The 19,041-nt window shown below is 47.3% G+C and overlaps 1 protein-coding gene across 1 annotated transcript in view; it reads left to right on the top strand.

The window, feature by feature from the left end:
• MEI1 (meiotic double-stranded break formation protein 1) overlaps positions 1-19,041 on the top strand; it is a 55,614-nt gene that overhangs the window by 23,483 nt on the left and 13,090 nt on the right. Inside the window, exons 15-27 of the mRNA XM_075067879.1 lie at positions 478-589; positions 1,326-1,386; positions 3,264-3,361; positions 4,172-4,346; positions 4,449-4,596; positions 5,130-5,414; positions 9,006-9,171; positions 11,639-11,743; positions 13,650-13,760; positions 14,382-14,563; positions 15,210-15,291; positions 16,266-16,456; positions 17,695-17,776. Of these exons, the coding sequence (XP_074923980.1) occupies positions 478-589; positions 1,326-1,386; positions 3,264-3,361; positions 4,172-4,346; positions 4,449-4,596; positions 5,130-5,414; positions 9,006-9,171; positions 11,639-11,743; positions 13,650-13,760; positions 14,382-14,563; positions 15,210-15,291; positions 16,266-16,456; positions 17,695-17,776 (1,798 nt within the window). The remainder of the gene's footprint in view (positions 1-477; positions 590-1,325; positions 1,387-3,263; positions 3,362-4,171; positions 4,347-4,448; positions 4,597-5,129; positions 5,415-9,005; positions 9,172-11,638; positions 11,744-13,649; positions 13,761-14,381; positions 14,564-15,209; positions 15,292-16,265; positions 16,457-17,694; positions 17,777-19,041) is intronic.

Genomic DNA, 19,041 nt, shown 5'->3' with positions numbered 1-19,041 from the left:
CAGCAGTCTTGTTGGAACAAGGGCTGTTTGACTTCAGTCACATTTGCCTGGCTTTGTAACTGTGTGAGACTCACTGAAAGATCACTGATTCCTTCAGTGTGCACGTGCATGTTTCTCACCACAAAGGCATTCGTGCTGACTACATGGGTGCTCTGGGGCTGGAGCACCCGTGGAAAAAAATTAGTGGATGCTCAGCACCCACCAACCACAGCTGTTTGGCCAGCCCTGCTGATTAGCTGTTTGGCGGCTGGCAGGAGGTGCTCGAAGGGGGGAGTGGAGTGGGGGTGGGAAGAGGCAGAGTGAGGCAAGGCCTTAGGGGAAGGCGTAGAGCCAGGGTGGGGCACTGGAGGGGGTGGGGAGGGAGGGCGGTGCCTCAGGGTGGAGCAGGAATGAAGCACCCACCCGGAAAAATGAAAGTCAGTGCCTGTACACAAAGGGATACGGCATTTGCTTGCTCACCATTTCCTCTCCCCTCAGAAGCACTCAGAAAGGATTTCCAGCCCAGCTCTGATGGAGGTTTTCATATCCACCCTCAGCACCCTGTTCACTGTTGTGCCGAGCATGCAAGAGAAATTCTCTAGGAAGCTGGGTATGCCGAACTCTGACACTGTAATTCACTGTGCTTCTTTACACAGTGAATAACCTGATTAACCTGGGGAACTTGCTGCTGCTGGATCTGATTGAAGCAAAGAGCTTAGCAGCATTTCACATAGAGCCATTCATTTGAGTAAGACTAGCATCTGCACTTATGTTAACTAAGATAAAACCCGGGGTTAAAAACAAGATCTGCTGGGTGCTGGAAGGAGTTTACCCCATAGCGTAGTACTTCAGCTAGGTCCGTTATGGGAGCTTTGTACTTTTCCTCGAAAGCCTCCAGAATCGGCTACTGTTGGAGACAGGAGATCAGACAAAGTATTTTATTTCCTCTGTATTGTCTGTCGTCTTTACCGCCTTCTGGATCAGAGATGAAGAGGAAGTCACTCTCCCCCTGAGCTAGGGCACCTGGCAGTGCTTACTTTTCTTTCCCTCAGAGCCTGGAGACCCAGTGAATCACAGATATGCTTCTTCTCTCCAAAATCTGGAAAAATAATTTGTCCATGGAACCTAAAAGAGAATGAGCCTGGCAGATGCATTCTGTCTAGGGTGACCTGTCTTGTTTGCCAGCTGTTGCTTTGAAAAGCCAGGGATGATTCTGTCTAGGGTGACCTGTCTTGTTTGCCAGCTGTTGCTTTGAAAAGCCAGGGATGATTGTTTGTTACAGGGGGTCCTGCATTCTGTGCTCTCATGATGTGTTTATCTTCCCTCCTGCTCTGCCTTCTCTCTAGCATCCTCTTCTTTCATCCGACTGGCACTGGAGCTGAAGGCCAAATTCTGCACTGGGCAAAGGTACTGTCCTCTATATTGAAACTAAACCAAGAGTTTCCATTTGAGAAAAGAGGAAATGTCCTATTCTTGCAGCAGAATTAAATGCGAATGGATCTGAAATACCCTCTGCTCAGTTGGGCCAACACCATTTGCCTTCATTTGTTGAAAGACCTAAAAAGTAATTGAAAAGGAAAAATTAGATGGATGGAGGTGGGATGAGAAACTGATGGTGTAATGGAAAAGTGAACTCCAAATTTTGCCAGAACTGTTTTAAAAGATCCCCAGTAAGGAACATGCTATGCAGGTTCAGTAGAATGGTGCTGCTGTTATGGAGTGATGACACTGGATGCCATGGAGAGGAGATGTTACAGCAGGTTCCATCTCACTGGAGCTCTGGCATTTCAGGTACAGAACGTACCATCTGTATAAATACTGGTACAATGATTAGAAGGGATGGGGAGGGTAAGAAAGCTAACAAAATACATTATGCTAGGTCATTTCTAGCAGAGCTTGGAAACTTATGGATAGAGCCCCACGTGCAAAGGCGACACATAGGAGGATGTGAGGGGTCAAGTGCTTCCCTCCCCCATATTTCTGTTTGGCCTGCCTTGGGGTGGGGAAGGAGAGGAGCTCCCTACTCCCACTGTAGTTGCCCCCTGCACGCTTAGCCTCTGTCCCTAGCAGCCAGGCCCAGGTAGGGAGCGGAACAGGTGGGACCAACTGCTTCTCACACCAGTTGCTCTAGGTTGCTGCTCTGGCAGCATGGCAGCTGCCTGAGAGAGAGCCTGGCTTAGGTGACAGCTCTCCCCACTCCCTGTGCTCCCTGTCTGGGCCTGGCTGTCAGGGACAGGGGCCGAGTGAGCTGGAAACATGCTGGGGAGGAGGAGAGACTCTGGCTCGCTCAGCCCCTGTCCCCAACAGCCAGCTCAGGTGGGGAGCAGAGGGGTGGGGTAGGGCAGGCCACCACCCCAGCCAGGCTCTCTCTCAGGCAGCTGCTGCGCTGCACAGAGTCAGCAACCCAGAGTGGCTAGCCAGCCAGTATGAGAATTGGCTCCCTCCTGCTCCCCACCCCGGCCCAGCTGCCAGGGAGAGTGGCCAAACATTGTGGGGAAGTAGAGTGGAAGAAGGACAGAGCCCCCTCCAGGAACTCTAGTGGGGTGGGGAGAGTGTAGCGGCCCCGGGCTAGGCGCCAGCAGTCACTGACAGAGGAGACATATGGGGCGGTCATATGTCCTCCCCTTTAGATTGTGTCATCCCCCCTCCAGATTTGCAGGGTTCTACTTATGGAGTACTTGCTAATAGTCTGCAGCAAGCAGGCTAGTTGCATGGTATTGGCTCTCCTTGTATCCAGCTGCTACATCTCATTACAAGATCAGTTAAAAATACATTTGCTGTGATCCTGGTATCGCTTGTCCACATGAGCAGGTGTGATAGTTAAAACGGGGATGTTTCGTGATTGCGATTGGGCAGGGAGGTGGTCTGCAACTGGGAATAGATGGGCAGGTGGCCTGTGAGACACTGGGCTATAATGTGATGGTCCTGTTCTATAGGGGTCTCTATGAGAAGTCCTCACAGCCAGGGAGGGAAATGCCTGGGATTGTGTTATTCTCACCCTTTTAGGTAATTTTTTGCCACTCTTCAGTGTTAACCCCTGGAACACCACAGCTCTGATAGCTCTTCACTGAAATTTGCTATTCATCCCAAAATGTCTGAGGTGCTCCTGAGTCTCCTGGAGCCCCAGCTCTAGGTGTCATGTCTTGACAGGGGAAACTGTGTGCAGTTAGTTGTTTCCCCTTAAGCTGATGCTCTCTTGTCAAATAAACATAAAGAATCCTGAGCCTGGAGAGGATGCATCAGCCTAGATCTCCATTCTCATATATTTTTGTTCTCCCTTCAAGTAACCCTGCTTTGAATCAAGCCTGTTCCAGCTTCCTCTACAGCATGTGCCTCAGCCTTCATTCAGCTGCAGAGAAGATGGAGGACTCTTCCCAGCAGGGCAAGTTTGATGAAGGAGGCAATTTAATCTGGCTCAGATTGGGTGGACCCCGTCTGCCCCTGATTTAAAGGTTTTTCAGCTGGTTTAGCTTGTCTGCCAGGGAGGCAAATCGGGCTTTTCTAAACATATTTACTCCATACTCAAAACCAAGCCTTGAGCCATGTAAAAATCCATCCTTGTTTCAGCAATCTCTGTGGCTTGACTGCATGGGAAATTTACTGGCATAACATTGCTGGTATAATTATCCCATGATATGCATATAGTTGTAGCCATGTCAGTGCCAGGATATTAGAGATACTGTGATAGTTATACTGATATAACTCTCAGTGGAGACCCTAGAATAAAAGTGCTTTTCCACAATTTAGTTGCACTGATAATTTCAAGCCCTAAGTGAAATGAGTGTGTCGATCTCTCACTCCAGTTCTGGGTGGGTGCAGGTTTCTACACCACAAAAACCACTTTCACAGTTGACACTAATTAATATGTCTGTTGATGGCCTCAGCAGAGAGCCAAGGACTGCATGGGCCATGAAAGCAGAACTCCATTCTTATCTTTAGATATGGTCTCGCTAGGTTGGGTTGAGGCATATACAGCAGATCCGCACCAGAGAATCATGCTTTGCTGTTGCTTGTACTATATCTGCTCTGGGGATAAATGAAGGACTTCAGTATTTATCAGCCAGGTCGCTCCCTGATTTTATACTCCAGACTTTGGGATGGGGAACCATGCCCCCTTCGCTCCAGACCTCTCTGCCTTTGCTCTGGTATTCGTGAGTCCTTCCTGCCCTTCTCATGCTGGTTTTGTTTCTAGAGCGAGAGATGTCTGAGCTCCTGCAGAGGAGTCTGCCCCAGTTAAACTACAGTGTGCCTGAAAGCCTCACCCTCCTGTCAGAAACCCCAGATGCCTTCTGTTTAGATGAAGCTCTACGTAGCCACCAATATTGCCTCCTGCTCCTCTTGTACTGTGCCTATGCCCTGGAAGACAGGTGAGCCAAGCGGTGTGGTTGAGGAGAGGGCAGCACTGTACACAGATACCAGAGGGTGCAGCCTGTCATCATTACTGTCCCCCCTCCCATCCTCGTTTGCAGGTTTGTTCCAGAGGCAGAATTATTCTCAGCCATAAGAAATTTCCTTCTGTCAGTGCAGGACCAGGGAGACTGTCCCCCTCCTTACGTCTTCAGAGCTGTTCTTTATCTTCTGGCAGTCTGTCAAGACAAAGGCGAAGCCTTAGACTTGGTAAAAGCTGATTTCATCACCACCAATCAGAGCTTCTTTAAGTTTTTTACCTTCTCCCCTCCACCCCTGAAAAGTTACTGTGTATGATGGTCAGTGAATAGACTGGGGGAGCTCACACCATGTGTACTCTCAGGTTATTTAACGGTGACAAACACTTTGGGATACAGATTGTATTGAATAAAGTTACGTCCATGTGAAAAGGTGTTTGCATGATGGGTAGTCCTGGGAGTGCACGAGAATGCTGCTATAAATTCCATAGCTTCAGTCTCCTGAGAACATCAGCAGCCTCTGCAATCTGCAGCAGGCTTTCTCACGTTTCCGTACGGCTTTTTGCTGGGTCAGAGCACTGAACAGAGCTTACAAGAGCTTTTTAGACTTTGTAATTCAGCAGCTTTCACAAGGACTGTAGGTGGTTGGTATTGATAGGCTGCAAAACAGGGCACATAATTGCACTTCTCATAATGAGGTTTCATCACATCAGCTTCATCTAATGGTTATATATGTCTCTCTCTGTCTCTCTCCACTCTTGTCAGAGTCCACTGTGTGCCATAAGGAGAGTCTTGGAGAATACATCAGATCTGAGCTTGGTCTACATTCATCATCCACTTCTGCTTAAATTCTTCCTGCGTTACTCTGAGCTTATGGGCAGATTTGGTCGCCGGATCCTCCAGCTCTGGTTTTCCTGGGAAGACTACAGTCAGATTGAGACTGAAGATGCTGTCTCTGGGCTCTCCTCTGGCTTGCCTGATTATCCAAACAGCTTTACCACTTTGCTTCACATCCTGAAGGGCAATTCCAGTGTTGTACTCATTTTGCTGGTATGTGACTTTCACAAGGACAGTTTGCCATCTGTGGCCCCAACTCTGGAGAGCACTTAAGCACATGGATAAGTGCTTTCTTGAATCAAGGCCTAAGCGAACAGTCTCACATATGCATATGCAGTCACAGATAGTGTCTGATTTGTAAAGAATGAGGTGCTGGGGCTCAAGCAATAACGATAATACTGTTCCTAGGACAAAATGGCACCATTCGGCAAGGTCACGCTGCATAGAAGAGGCCATTTTGCAGAACAACATGGTGTCTTCTGCGTCGAGTGCCCTCTGCACACACCATACGAGCGAGGCCATGCCTTGTGTGCTAGTGTAGAATTACATGCTTAGCTATAAAGTCACAGCAGCCACTGACAGGAGAGGGGCCAGGATTGTGCCCCGGCACAAATTAAGCTCTGGTCACAAACCAGACATGCATACCTGACATGGGAAATGGGATTGTGGGCCTTTGTACCTGGGCAACCTGCGCAACCTGCCTGGAGCACCTTCGGCAACTCAGATAGGTAGTGAACCCCATCACAAAGGTGCTGCATAACTGCACTTGTTTATACATGGTACAAAAAATGCACATGTACTGTGAGCTCCTCGCACACAACTGATTAATCTCTTCTGTGGTAGCATTGCAAGAAGCTGCTCTGTTAACGTGGGGACTGTGATAGGCTATTGATGGATAGGAAAAAAAGGGAGGAATAAAGAGCTTTAAAAATGGCATATAAAGACTAGAACTGAGGGAGCGTATTTATTAACTGGGAGGTGTTTCTTTGTGCTACTCCCAGGATTCCCAGGACTGTAAATAGCACCCTGTGCTGCTCTTACAAAACTGAAATCAGAAGCCTTTGGGATCAATGAGGCAAGGTCCTCCCAGCAGTTGGAATAATGAGCCAGATCCTCAGCTGATGTAAATCAGTGTAGCTCCGTTGAAGTCAGTGACTTGTTGTTATTTCTTCCCAAACCTGATAAGGATACTACATATTTTTCAGAATAGAGACCTATTTCGTTACTAAAACTACTAAGCTTTTAGATCAAGTAATAACACACTTTTGGATATACAACCTCCCAAAATAATTAAGAAATGAAGTAGGTTTTATTATGAGTAGGCACACATAAGGCAGCATACATAGGACTTGGAGTGCTGGTACATCTGGCCTGGTCTAGGAGGTTGCAAAATATTTTTTCTCTCCAGTTACTGAAAGGGCCAACAGACAGAATGGCTATTTCTTAGAGAAATCCTTCACCAGTTGGGACTAGGTTCCAGAATACTGAACTGTATTCAAGCACTTGATACTTCCAGAGCATCAGTGAAAGTGAATGATGAGCTGACAAATCTTTGTGAATTAAAAGGAGGGATGCCACAGGATGACTTATCTACCCCATTATCTTTCACAATAATTTTGAAACCCTTCATCCAGCAAATTAAAATCAGATTAAATATTACATGTATAAACAGGTAAAAGAGAAACAAATTGCATCATTTGTTAATGATATTTTATTCCCGTTTTCCCATTTTCCCTTTGCCAGGCACTCCTACAGAAATAAATTAATTTAACTCTGTTTCAGGCTTTAGCGTAAACTACAGTAAATCACAGATATTGGCAGTTCACCTCTCTGCAGGGGTACAGCATGATCAATTTGAATTTAGATGGGCGAGTAAAACAGTCCAGTGTCTTGGCATAAATATTCCATCAGATATAAAGCAAGCTTATGAAAAGTAATCACCGCCTGTTAGGGCAAGTTAAAACTCTTGTAAAATGGAAAGACTTGTCACAGGAAGACAAAAATGAATATCCTTCCCAAAATGTTTTATTTGCTTAGCTGTTCTTATTAAAACTCTGGATTAGATAAGACAGATGGTGCGTGGCTTCATTTGGGACCGTTAGCTCCTGAGTAAAAAAAGAAAATTTTTAACACATACAGTGAAGACATTCTGTCAACTTTAGATTATATTCCTGTCCTGCACAGATGAAGGCCACCCTGGAGTGAATTCAAGACCAAATATAAGCAGTCGCTTGTAGGAATGGTGTTGTATTGCATTAAGAACAAAGGACTTTTTGGGTCAGACCACTGGTCTATTTCTTGTGGTGATCAGTATCCTGTACCTCACAGGAAGATGCAAGAAACCCCATAATGGACGATTATGGAAAAACTTGCTCATAAAGGAAGTTTTTTCCTAACCCTGAGAAATAAGTGGTCAGCTCATGCATGTAAGCCTAAGGGTTTCTATCTCTTGGAAATATTTTATCCTGTAATGTAACTGTGGATGTTCTCATTATCCATATAAATATCTAATCCTTGCTTAATAGAATTCAAATCTTTATACCTCTACCCCAATATAACGCAACCTGATATAACATGAATTTGGATATGACGTGGTAAAGCAGCGATCCGGAGGGGGCGGGGGCTACACACTGCGGCGGATCAAAGCAAGTTCGATATAATGTGGTTTCACCTATAATGCAGTAAGATTTTTTGGCTCCCGAGGGCAGCGTTATATTGGAGTAGAGGTGTATCTCGTTGCAGTGAGTTCTACAGGGCAATTATACATAATTGTGTGGAGGATTTCCTTTTATCACTCTTAAATATGTTGTCTTTCTGTTTCACTGAATGTCCCCTTGTTCTTGTATTACGAACTACGGTAAATAGGAGTGCTCAATTTCCCTTCTCTGCAGCATTCATTGCTTTTATACTTCCATTGTGTCTCCTCATACCCCTCTCTGAACACTCCCCATATTTTCAGTCTCTCTTCATATGGAAGTGTCTCTATCCTTCATATGGCCTCTCTCTGAATCTGTTTCTTTATAGGTCTCAATTCACCAAAGCGCTTAAACATAAGCTTAACTTTAAGCACATACTTAAGTCCTTTCCTGTTCAGCAAACTCTGAAGCACATGCTTAAAGTAAAGCACGTGCTTAAGTGCTGTGCTGAATCTTTGCCAGAGTTAGTGGGAATTTAGCTATGAGACTCCAGGAAGGGCTATTCTTGGGGGTGGGGTGATGGACTAGATGATCTGTACATGTCTTTTCCATTTCTAATTTCTGTGATTCTAGGAATATTTGGTTTATGTATCATACAATTGATCACTTTTATCCATTATGTTGCTTCTATATGTGCTAGGGTTCTAGGTGAAGAACTTTAAAAACAAGTGCCTAAAGTTAGGTTCATTAATCCATATTTAGGCACCCACCATAAGTGGCCTGATTTTTTCAAAGCAGCAGTTCCCCATGAGAGTGGTGGGCTGCTCAGCCCTTGTGAAACTCAGGCCACTGATCTGGGTTCCTAACTTCAGGCACTTGTTTTTAAAATTCTTGGCCTTCAGCTTGCATTACTTCCTATGCCCATGCACTTGACAGCCACATATCAATATTTTAATTCTAACAGCCCACTTAAAGAAGGTGTTTGGCTATCAAAGAGGAGAGCCTACCTGTGTAATACAATACACTCTGCTTAATGGCCAAACTTAGTTTGGACATCCACATCACTAGGGTGTCACTCAAGGAACCAGTGTAGCATAATGACAGTGAACAGCAATGACTTCTGCTTAATGAGGAGAGAAAGGTAATGTCTGCACTTCTTCCCTCTCAGGACCTGGTCTGCTTGAGCACCACAGAAGTGGCTCACAAAGTTTTGATGACCTTGAGTACGTTCCTGAAAAGAAACGAGGATGTTGTTGTCTGTGACCTCCTTCGGAGTCAGTTTCTACAAATCCTGCAGCAGCTTCTAGTGGAGAGCAGCTCCACTACTTTACGAGGTGAATCCGACTTGTAATTAGAGACCCACACCCTGAAATTTGTGAAAGGACTGGATAGCTCAAGGGGCTAAATCTAGAATAAAAAGCCTTTGATTTCAGAGTCACTGGTTCTAATCTAGGCCTTGCCTACATAGAAAACCCTCCTACTGGAGATATGGGTTATACCAGTTCCCTGAAATATACAGCCTCTATATTAGGGCTCACGCTAGTGTAAAGAAAAAAAAATCACCCCCTTAACTGACATAGCTTTGCTGGTATAAGGTTTAAATGTAGACCAGGCCCTAATGCCAGGGCTTGTCTACATGCAGAAATTTACTGGCAGTACTGTACCACTACAGTTACACTGATATAACTTCCTATGTGGACACACTTTTATTCCAGAATCCAAGTGCCTTTTCTGGTTTGTTTATGTCACTTTGAAAACAGTATAAATTAAACTTAAAAAGGGCATTCTGATTCTAGGGTAAAAGAATGTGCCCCTGGGAAGTTACGTCAGTATAACTAGAGCTGTAGAGTTCTGCCAGTAAGTGTCCCCCTGTAGACACATCCTCAGGTAGCTAGTAACTGAAAGTCATTCCTGTCTCTTTTCTGTTCAGCTCTCTAAGCAGCATGAGTTGGTGGGGCTCAATATAGTTCCTGGTGCATAGGCAACAACGGTGCAGATTATCCCACCTCTGCCTATTGTGGGGGTTCTTACATCTTCCTCTGAAGCATCTGGTGCTGGCCACTATCAGAGACAAAGTACAAGGTGAGATCAGAGCCAGAGCTTCCATTTAGGCGACCCAGGCGGTCACCTAGGGCACCAGGATTTGGGGGGTGGCATTTTGCCACCCTTGGCGGCATTTCGGCGGCGGGGGGTCTTTCCGCACTCCATGTCTTCGGCGGCAATTCGGCGGCGGGGGGTCCTTCCGCACTCTGGGTCTTTGGCGGCAATTCTGCGGCGGGTCCTTCACTTGCTCCAGGACCCGCTGTTGAAGTGCCCCAAAGACCGGGAGCGCGGAAGGACCCCCCCCGCACAGAATTTGTGTGACCGGGCGCCGGGAGACCGCGCTAGGCAGGGCGGCTCCGAGGAGCCGTGGGGGCGGCAGGCGCGCTGTCGGAAGGTTCTCCCGCAGGGGTTCTGAGAGGGTCCGCTGGTCACGGCTACGGTTGGAGCATCGCAGCAGCCTACGCGGCAGGTCCACCGGAGCCGCGGGACCAGCGGACCCTCTGCAGGAGCGCCTGTGGCAGGTGCACCGGAGCTGTCGGACCGGCGAGTGGCAGAGCACCTCCCGCGGCGTTCCGCCATGCTTGGGGCGGCGAAATGGCTAGAGCCAGCCCTGCGCCTAGGGCACCAAAAACCCTGGTGGCGCTCCTGGGCGAGATAGACCGGAGCTCTGATCTTTCATTGCAGTTCCTGTATTCGTAACATCACAGGCACCTGCTTGTGTTGCGGTTTATGCTAGCTGTGGCCCAGTTATTCATAGTCTCATCTGGGAAGCCAATGACTGAATGAGCCTTGGAGACTTGAATTCTTTCCTCCCACTGGAGGTGGCTCCTTTGACAAGGTCTGTGGCAGATCAAGGAAGGGGCAGCGTATCTGGAAAATTTGTATAAATAACCAGAGTGCTTTGGGCTCAAGTTCTCTGAACTCCAAGTGGATTTTAAAAAAGCAGTTAAACCTCCCCTCCCAAAAGGAAAACCCCCTAAGCAGCACTGGGATAAGTTTTTCTAAGGCTATGGTAATTTATCCTGCATATATCACTCAGACACACATACAAACACATACACATATGTAACTATTCACCTGTGTGCTGCTTGGAGGAGAGAAGTTGAGGTGGAGGCAGGGGAGGATGGATGGCTTTGTGGTTAAGATTGAGGCCTGAGGCTCTGAAGACATAGCTTCAATTCCCTGCTCTGCCCCAGCCATCCTTTGTGACCCTGTGCAAGTTGTTCAGTCACCCCGTGCCTCAGGTTCCCATCTGCAAAGTGGGGATACTAATGCTCCCTTACATCCCAGAGGCATTGTGAGGATTAATACGTTAGAATGTGAGGTGCCGCATCATTACCTAAGACGGGTTACAGTTTGGGATGAAAAGTATCAGAATGGAAAGAAATGTTTTCCAACTTCTCAGAGGGTTTTGGACTCTTTCGTAAAAATGTAGGTGAGAGAGTCCCTTAAATGGCTCACTAAGAAAGTGAAACCCAAGTTCTGTGCTGAAGGGTCTCTGACCTCTTAGGAGAGGAAGTATTAGCCCCATCCCATCCCTTTTGCTCTTTTCTAGCTAATCTAGAACAGTGTTGGTGGGACCCAGCTATTGAAGGGAAGGAAGCTCAGCCCTGATTTAGAGTGAACAAGGGGGTTGGGATGGCAGAGATGGTGCCAGTCAGTTTACAACCCCCCCACCCCCCGGCTCTCAAATATGCAGTACCTATCAGACAGCAGGAGGATGGAGCGCATTGACCAACTTTTCATATCCTTTCTTAGCTAGCAAGAACCTGCCTCTGTTGCTGAGACTTCTCTTCCTGGTGCAGCTGAGGAATGAGGCTGAGAGAGAGCTGGACAGCACAGACTTCAAGCTGCTTCACCATGGTGAGCCTCTGCATCCATTTTTTTCCTGTTGGGATGTGATCCTGCTCTAACCCAGCGGTTCTGTACTGAGACTAAGGGCCTGGTTCTTATTGGAGCTCAGGTCCCATTACACTGCCCTGGCAGTAAATTACATCACATTTACAGTCTCTTAAAGGTCCCTTTCCATTGCCAGAGTGTGGTGTAATGAGTCTGTACTATAAATGAGGATCAAGCTGTGAGAGTGTTTCCTCTGCTTCTTGCCTTTAAAGCACCTTTGTTGCCTGAGACCTCACATCAAGGCCAAAGTTTTTTCCCTTTGGGTGGGACTGGACTGGATGAGAATGGAGTCCATCATTGGTGCCCCTTAGGTGGCGGGAGTGGGTTGCTGACGTGCAATGCATTGCCTGCCTGTGTGCCGCACCAGTGGCTGAGCAGGTGGTCTCTGCCTTACTCATAGTCCTGGGAATGAGGTTTGAAGTGGAGGATACTTCTAGCTTCCAGCAGCCACAAAGAACCAGAGAATGAGGTTGGGTATTGTGCTTAGCTCTCACATGTAGCTGGAGGGAAATGCAATAGCCAAGGCTTTAGGCAGCTGAAAATTACTCCAGACTCCTTCAGACAAGATTTTGAACCTCTGACGCTCCTTTTTGCCTATGTAGTTACGTCACATCTCTCTTTCCCTTCTGAAACCCATCTGTGTACTTCTGTATCTGTCTCCACTCCTAAGGAGCAGAAAATCTCCCTCCTCCTCTCTGTTTATTCCAGTTCTCCCTCTGCAGACAAGGCAGAGAAGGGGAAGCTGCATGTAGGAAAATGAGATCAGATGGGCCTTTTCATGGTAGGCCTCAAAGATGTGCTTTGAGCTGCTGGAACATACCCTTTCACCTGTCTGTGCATGTGGGGACAGCAGATGGACGTGTCATGCAAGCTGCTCAGTGATCATAGACATTAGAGATGGAAAAGAGGTTACTAGATCATCTGCTCCCTCCTTTCCTATTTCTTACCGTGGCCAATGCAGGGATATTCTTTACAGCATTCTTCAGGTGCTATCCAATGAAATAGTGCCGCCCGCTGCCCATGGGGGCCAGGGGCACTATTCCATTGAAAGATCCACATTTTGGTGCTTCCACTATTTTCCTTGTGACAATCCACAGTTTCTCAGGTAGCAGCTAACTAAAGAGGTCAGGGTTAGGAAGAATCATCTCCTTTTAGACTGTCAGCTTTTCTGAGTAGGGGACTCTCTTTTTGTTATGTTTGTACTGACCTAGCATACTGGGGTTGGAGCCTCCAGGCTGTACTGCAACACAGATAATAAATGGGCAGGCAATTCATCATGGTATTTCTTGCACTTTCCTCTGAAGTATCTGGAACTGGTCTTTCTCTGAGACATAATACAGGAGTGGATGGACCATGGTGCTGGTCTGATATGGCAGCTCTGTGCTTAGCCTTTCAATCCTTGACCTCCTCCCAGGCCTTTTTGATAGACACCATCCTCAAATGCTTGATATTATGGACAAACAATATACACATGTAACAATCAATTTATCTCCCAGTCCACTTCTGCTGGGCCCCTCATCCTCCCATGCTCTCTGCCCCAACCCTTTGTTTTGCTGTTGTCATCCCTTGCTGCACTCTGTCTAGTATAGAGCACAGTCTCTTTGTTGCAGGGGCCAAGTCAGTCTGTATGTGTTACACACCATGCACTCCTGGGGTGCTGCATTAATTTGTACTCTTTGTTTAGCCAAATTATTCTGTTAGTTTTGTTAATTTTCCTCAATCCCTCCAGCCCATCCATCATTTTGTTGCTCTTATATGAATTCTCTCCAGTTAAATGGCATCTTTTCTTGTAGTGAGCTGCTCAGATTTGTCTTTATATCAGGTATATCTGAGGGTGCTGTGTACTGTTCTATATTGTTCTGTCTTCTAGTCAGTAACCTCTGTGGGAAATGCAGACCAGGAGACGTTGAACTGCTGCAGCCGTCCTTGAACTTCCTATATTGGAGCCTTCACCAGACAACAACATGTAGTCAGCAGAGAGGTGAAGTGGAATTGTGTCAAACTATGTGGGGTTGGATGATTTCACCGAATTAGTCTCATTGTGGTTGTAGCTGGGCTAACTAGGGTAATAAGGGCAATCAGTGACAACTGATCACCTCCAAGGGGAAGTCAAGAAGGAGTTTTTTCCTTCCATTTACACTATTATGCGCATGGCCAGGTGCATTGTGGGATTGGGGTGTGGTTTTTGTTTTTTGCCTCAGGGTTCAGGTATTGGCCACTGTGGAGCAGGGGACTAGCTTATTTTACTTGTTCATACAGCAGCTAGCTAGCACAATGGGACCCTGATGCCTGATTGGGGCTTCCAGGCTCTACCACAAATTAATAACAATAGCAGAGAGAGGAAGATCAAGATGGCCACCATACTAGATTATTTTAATGCTCTTTATTCTATTAGCTGTATCAGGGATCACATCTGTGTGGCAGAAGGTGGAATGCCAGACTAGACTGACCACTGGTTTGAGGTGCTGTGCCCTGTGGGGTGTTTTGGTTGCTTCTTGATTGTAGTGGCTTGCTTAAATCACTTGTGTCACATACATGCTGATCCCTTCTATGCCATCCCAGCAGACTCTTGAAGCCTGTTGTACCCTTTTCTCCTGCACAGTAGTGGCTGTACTGCTCTCTAGTGTGCCTTTGTTGGAGTTGCTCCAGAAAGTTTTGGAGCTCACCTGGATGTTGCCCTGTCGCTCTGGACCTGCTTTATCTTCATCCGAAGAGGCACTTCTCTGTTCTGCTTGGCTGCTGACTGCTTCCCTCTTAGCTCATCAGCATCGTTACAACTCCGAGGTTAGAACTGCTGTCAAGCCAGAACCCGAGCTGTAAGGGAACAGTCATCTTGCTAAAATAAAATCCCTGTTCACAGGCAGAAACGATTCATATTGGCCTGGACTCTGCTGGCCTTTGCAGTTACTGCACTGTTCTGTGGAGGGGATTTCTAGTTCTGGTCTCCTGCTCTCCCAGCCTGGCAGAGGCCTAGGAATCCCATCAGGTGGTTCGATAAGGCCTGGTCTACACTACGGAGTGATAATGGACTCTTCAGTCTATCGGGAATGGTCTTATATGATCCAATGGCTGGAAGTTGAAGACAGACAAATTAAGACTGGAAACGAGGCATACATTTTTAACAGTGATTGTAATTAACCATTGGAACCACTTACCAAGGGTTGTGGTGGATTCTCCTTCATTGGTGATTTTTAAATCAGGACTGGGTGTTTTTCTAAAAGATCTGCTGTAGGAATTATTTTGGGGAAGTTCTATGGCCTGTGTTATACAGGAGGTCAGGCTAGATGAACAAAATGGTCCCTTCTGGCCTTGGAATCTATGAGAATTAAGAGCATTTAAGGGGACAGTCTTCCACCTGATAACCTGTTGATTCAACACCAGAGAAAGGCTTTTATTCATTCTTCTTTCCCCCGGTGTTTTATTCTCCTAGGTTCACCAGATGATCTCCCTGGATGTAGAAAAGGTCCTGAATGCAGTCATCTTCAGAAGGAAGAAGCCTGCACTGCTCTTAAGTATGCAGAGGCTGTCTAGGGTCATGCCCCTGCTGCCTGGGAACAATAAATAGCACTTGCCTAGTTCTAAGACTGTTTAAAGCAGATAGGGAGAATGTCAGGAGAGAAGTTGAGACTATTGGAAGGCAAAAAGAACACAAATAAGAGTGACCGATGTGCTGGAGGTGAACATGGAGGTGGGAGCTTGGCACCTTTGGTGCATTTATCTTTCTCCACATGGGTGACAGGTATCATAGGCTGGGGGAGGCTGTGCCTCCCCAAACAGCCAGGCGTGGCCCTGCCCATGCTCCACCCCAGGTCCCTTCCTCCTGTGTCCCGCTCTGTGGCTCCCTCTGTGCAGTAGCTGTGCTGCCTGCCCTCCCAGCGCTCTGGGACTGGGGGAACTGGGGCCGTGCTGCCCACCGTCCAGGCTCTGGTCCTGAGGGCACTAACTTGGGGCAAGGGCTGGTGGCTACAGTTGAGGGGGAGCTGGGCTCTCGTGGGGGGGTGGTCCAGACGGAGCGGGGCATCAGGGCAAAGGGGCAGGGCTGGGGGCAAGCCTCCCCCAGCCGACAGTTCACGTGCCACCCATGTTTGTCCACTACAGATTTGGGGTACTTGGGACAAAGGTAAAATGAGTTTGGTGGCGTTCATCCCTGGTGGATATTTTTTAATTTCTTACAACTACCATAGAGTTAGGTAACAGGGCTTGAAACTGAACAAGAGTTGGAATAACACGTCAGGTGGTGCTGCAGGGCCGGGTGTGTGGGGACTTAGTTTTGGCATTCATGCCTGCAGACACTAGCCAGTGCAGTCTCCCTTTAGTCGGTCCTGAAAATAAATCTACCCAACTTTTCCTTCTCTCCTCTGTCAGACTTTGCTCTGGGCATTCATGTGCAGGGTTGGATTCCTTGATGCTGAATGGTTTTGGTTTCATGGGGTTGGGGTGGGGGAGGGAAATGCTGTGTTGTAATAACAAGCAGTTGTGTGTGCAGTCAGTATCCTTCAGTTCCTGCGAGCCATCCTCAGACAGAACTTCTCTTCCTCCCTGCTGGTGCTCGTAGTCCAGCCCTCAGTCCAAAGCAGAATGGAGCCATCATTGTCAGAGGACGATGCCTCCCTGTATCCACTGGCCATGTGGCAGGTGCTCTCGCTTGTTGTCAGTCTGCAGAACCTTCTGGTCCAGGTATATTTACAGACATAAATAAACACGGATTAGTCTGAGGAAAAATGCCTCAAAGAACATGGCCCAAGGGAATTTCTCCCCTTCTTCACCCCTTACAGAATGATAGAAATTTGATCTGTCAGGAAGCATTAGACTATATTCTGCCACCACAGCCAGTGCAAGGCTGTTATATACGGTACACCCTCCAGGACTTTGCCCAACCCAGCATGCTTTCACCATTTCCCTTTCTGAACCAAGTTCTGGCCTCATACGACTTTATGGTGAACTGAGTGCAGAGCTGGCTTTGTAAGTGCATTGTATATTGCTTGCCCTGGGGACGATAAAAAGTGTGATTTGTCTAAGCTACACCTTTTGCACCTCCTGTCTCTTGAATTTTCCTCTCTCAACAACCATCGCCCTGTCATAAGGTATATTTCCCAAATCTGAACCTTAGCGTCCAAAATTTGGGTACCTGCATGAAACCTCTAAGCTTAATTACCAGCTTAGATCTGATAGCACTGCCACCACCCAAAAATATAGTGTTTTGGGGCACTCTGACCTCCCCAACCTTCCCTGGGGACCCCAAGAACCCAAATCCCTTGGGTCCTTAAAACAAGGAGAAATAAACCATTCCCCCTTCCCCCCCCCCCAGACTTTCCCTGAGAGAGACAGTAATCCTGGCACAGAGAGAAATTAGCCTCTCTCTCCCCTTTCCCTCCTCCCCTATCAGTCCTGGTGTTTACACCCACTCTCCTGGGATAAAACAAGGGAAACAAGGAAAGATCAATCAGGTTCTCTAAAAGAAATCTTTTAATAAAAGAAAGGAAAAAGTAAAGAATTATCTCTGTAACTTCAAGATGTCAATATTACAGGGTCCTATAGCTTACAGACAAAGGAAGAAACCCTTCCCCCAGTACCAATACACATCAAAATATTCCCAGCAACTACACATATAAAAGGTAACCAGCCAGATCCACATCTGCAAACAGAGTAAAACAATTAAAAGACCTAAATCGCCTGTTCTACTTACTATTTGAACAGAAACTTAGAGAGCCTGGAGATAGTGTCTGGTCCCCCTCAGAGCCCAGAGAGACAACAGACCCACACCCAAACTTCCCTCCACCCAGGCTTGAAAGTATTTTGTCTCCTGATTGGTCCTCTGGTCAGGTGTTGTTTGTTAACCCTTTAGAGGTGAAAGAGACATTAACCCTTAGATATCTGTTTATGACACGCCCTCATTCTTTTCTCTGTGTTTTCAGAAAGACCTATTGCTGTCTCAGACTGTTGTTACATGCCTGGAAGTCTTGATGGAGTACCTGGAAAGGAGGAACCAGGGCATCGGTAAACCTCCCCAGTCCTTGCTCATTTGGGGCTCAGTCCTATTGAGTCTTCTGGCACTGATCCAACTAGCACATGTCTGACGTCAAGCCTGTGGCTACAGTCCCATTAAAATCAAAGGAACTACTTGTGTGCCTAAAGTTAATCATGTGCTTCAGTGCACTGTTGGGCTGAGGCCAGAACACCTAAGCCCCTGCAGAACTGAGCCCTTGCTGTGGTCACAAACCCATCCCATGGTTGGTTTTCAGAAGAACAAAAATCATGTTCCCCATCTTCATGTCTGCTATGATTGAAAAGACTAGATAGCTTGGGAATGGGATTCAGAACCTTTCACCTGCTGGTCATTTGTTCCACTCTTTGAGACCAGAACAACTAGGTGACTGAGGGGCCCGAAAATGGATATGGAACCTTTTACCTGTAGGTTGCCAGTTGGACTTTGGTCCCAGGTTAGGGCACAGGGAAATGGGATATGGAAATGGTGGGATTCCCAGAGACCAAGAGTTCAATGCAGAATTTGAACTCAAGAAGCCCACGTCACAGTGTGCTCTACTGACGTGTAGATTTCTTACAGCTGAGCCCATGGAATAGAAGGTTTCCCTTAGTTTCAGCCTCCTGATACAGGGCAGTGGGCTCTGTCTTCAATCTTGACACAGAAAAGTTCCCTGTTCCATGACCCATTTGAATGAGTCACAGAGGGTACGTCTACCCAGCAAGGAGGAGCCCACGGCAGCAAATCTCAGACCTTGGTGTAACACATTGCTAGGGACACCCAGAGCTGTGAGTCACTGCGTTACCTCTCTGCCTCAACAAAAGTGAGCTTTGCTGGAGGTTAGATTATGTCAGCTCCTTGCCCCACCAATCTGTCTTCCTGACCAGCAAACTCCTCAAGGCTCTCCCAGCCCAAACCTTGCCTCAGGCAGGGCCAACTCCAGGGTTTTTGCCGCCCCAAGCGGTGCGGAAAAAAAAAAAGCCGCAATTGCGATCGGCACCTGCTTCACCGCACCACTTTTTTCTTCGGTGGCCTGTCCTTCCCTCCGAGAGGTACTGAGGGACCTGCTGCCGAATTGCCATGGAAGAGCCCAACATGCCACCCCTTCCCCTTGGCCGCCCCAAGCACGTGGTTGCTGAGCAGGGCCGCCCAGAGGATTCAGGGGGCCTGGGGCAAAGCAATTTCGGGGGCCCCTTCCATAAAAAAAAAGTTGCAATACTATAGAATACTATATTCTTGTGGAGGCCTGGGGCAAATTGCCCCACTTGCCCCCCCCCCC

This window comes from Chelonoidis abingdonii, chromosome 1, assembly GCF_003597395.2.
Source record: "Chelonoidis abingdonii isolate Lonesome George chromosome 1, CheloAbing_2.0, whole genome shotgun sequence".
NCBI lineage: Eukaryota > Metazoa > Chordata > Testudines > Testudinidae > Chelonoidis > Chelonoidis abingdonii.
This window is presented reverse-complemented; position numbering and strand designations above follow the sequence as displayed.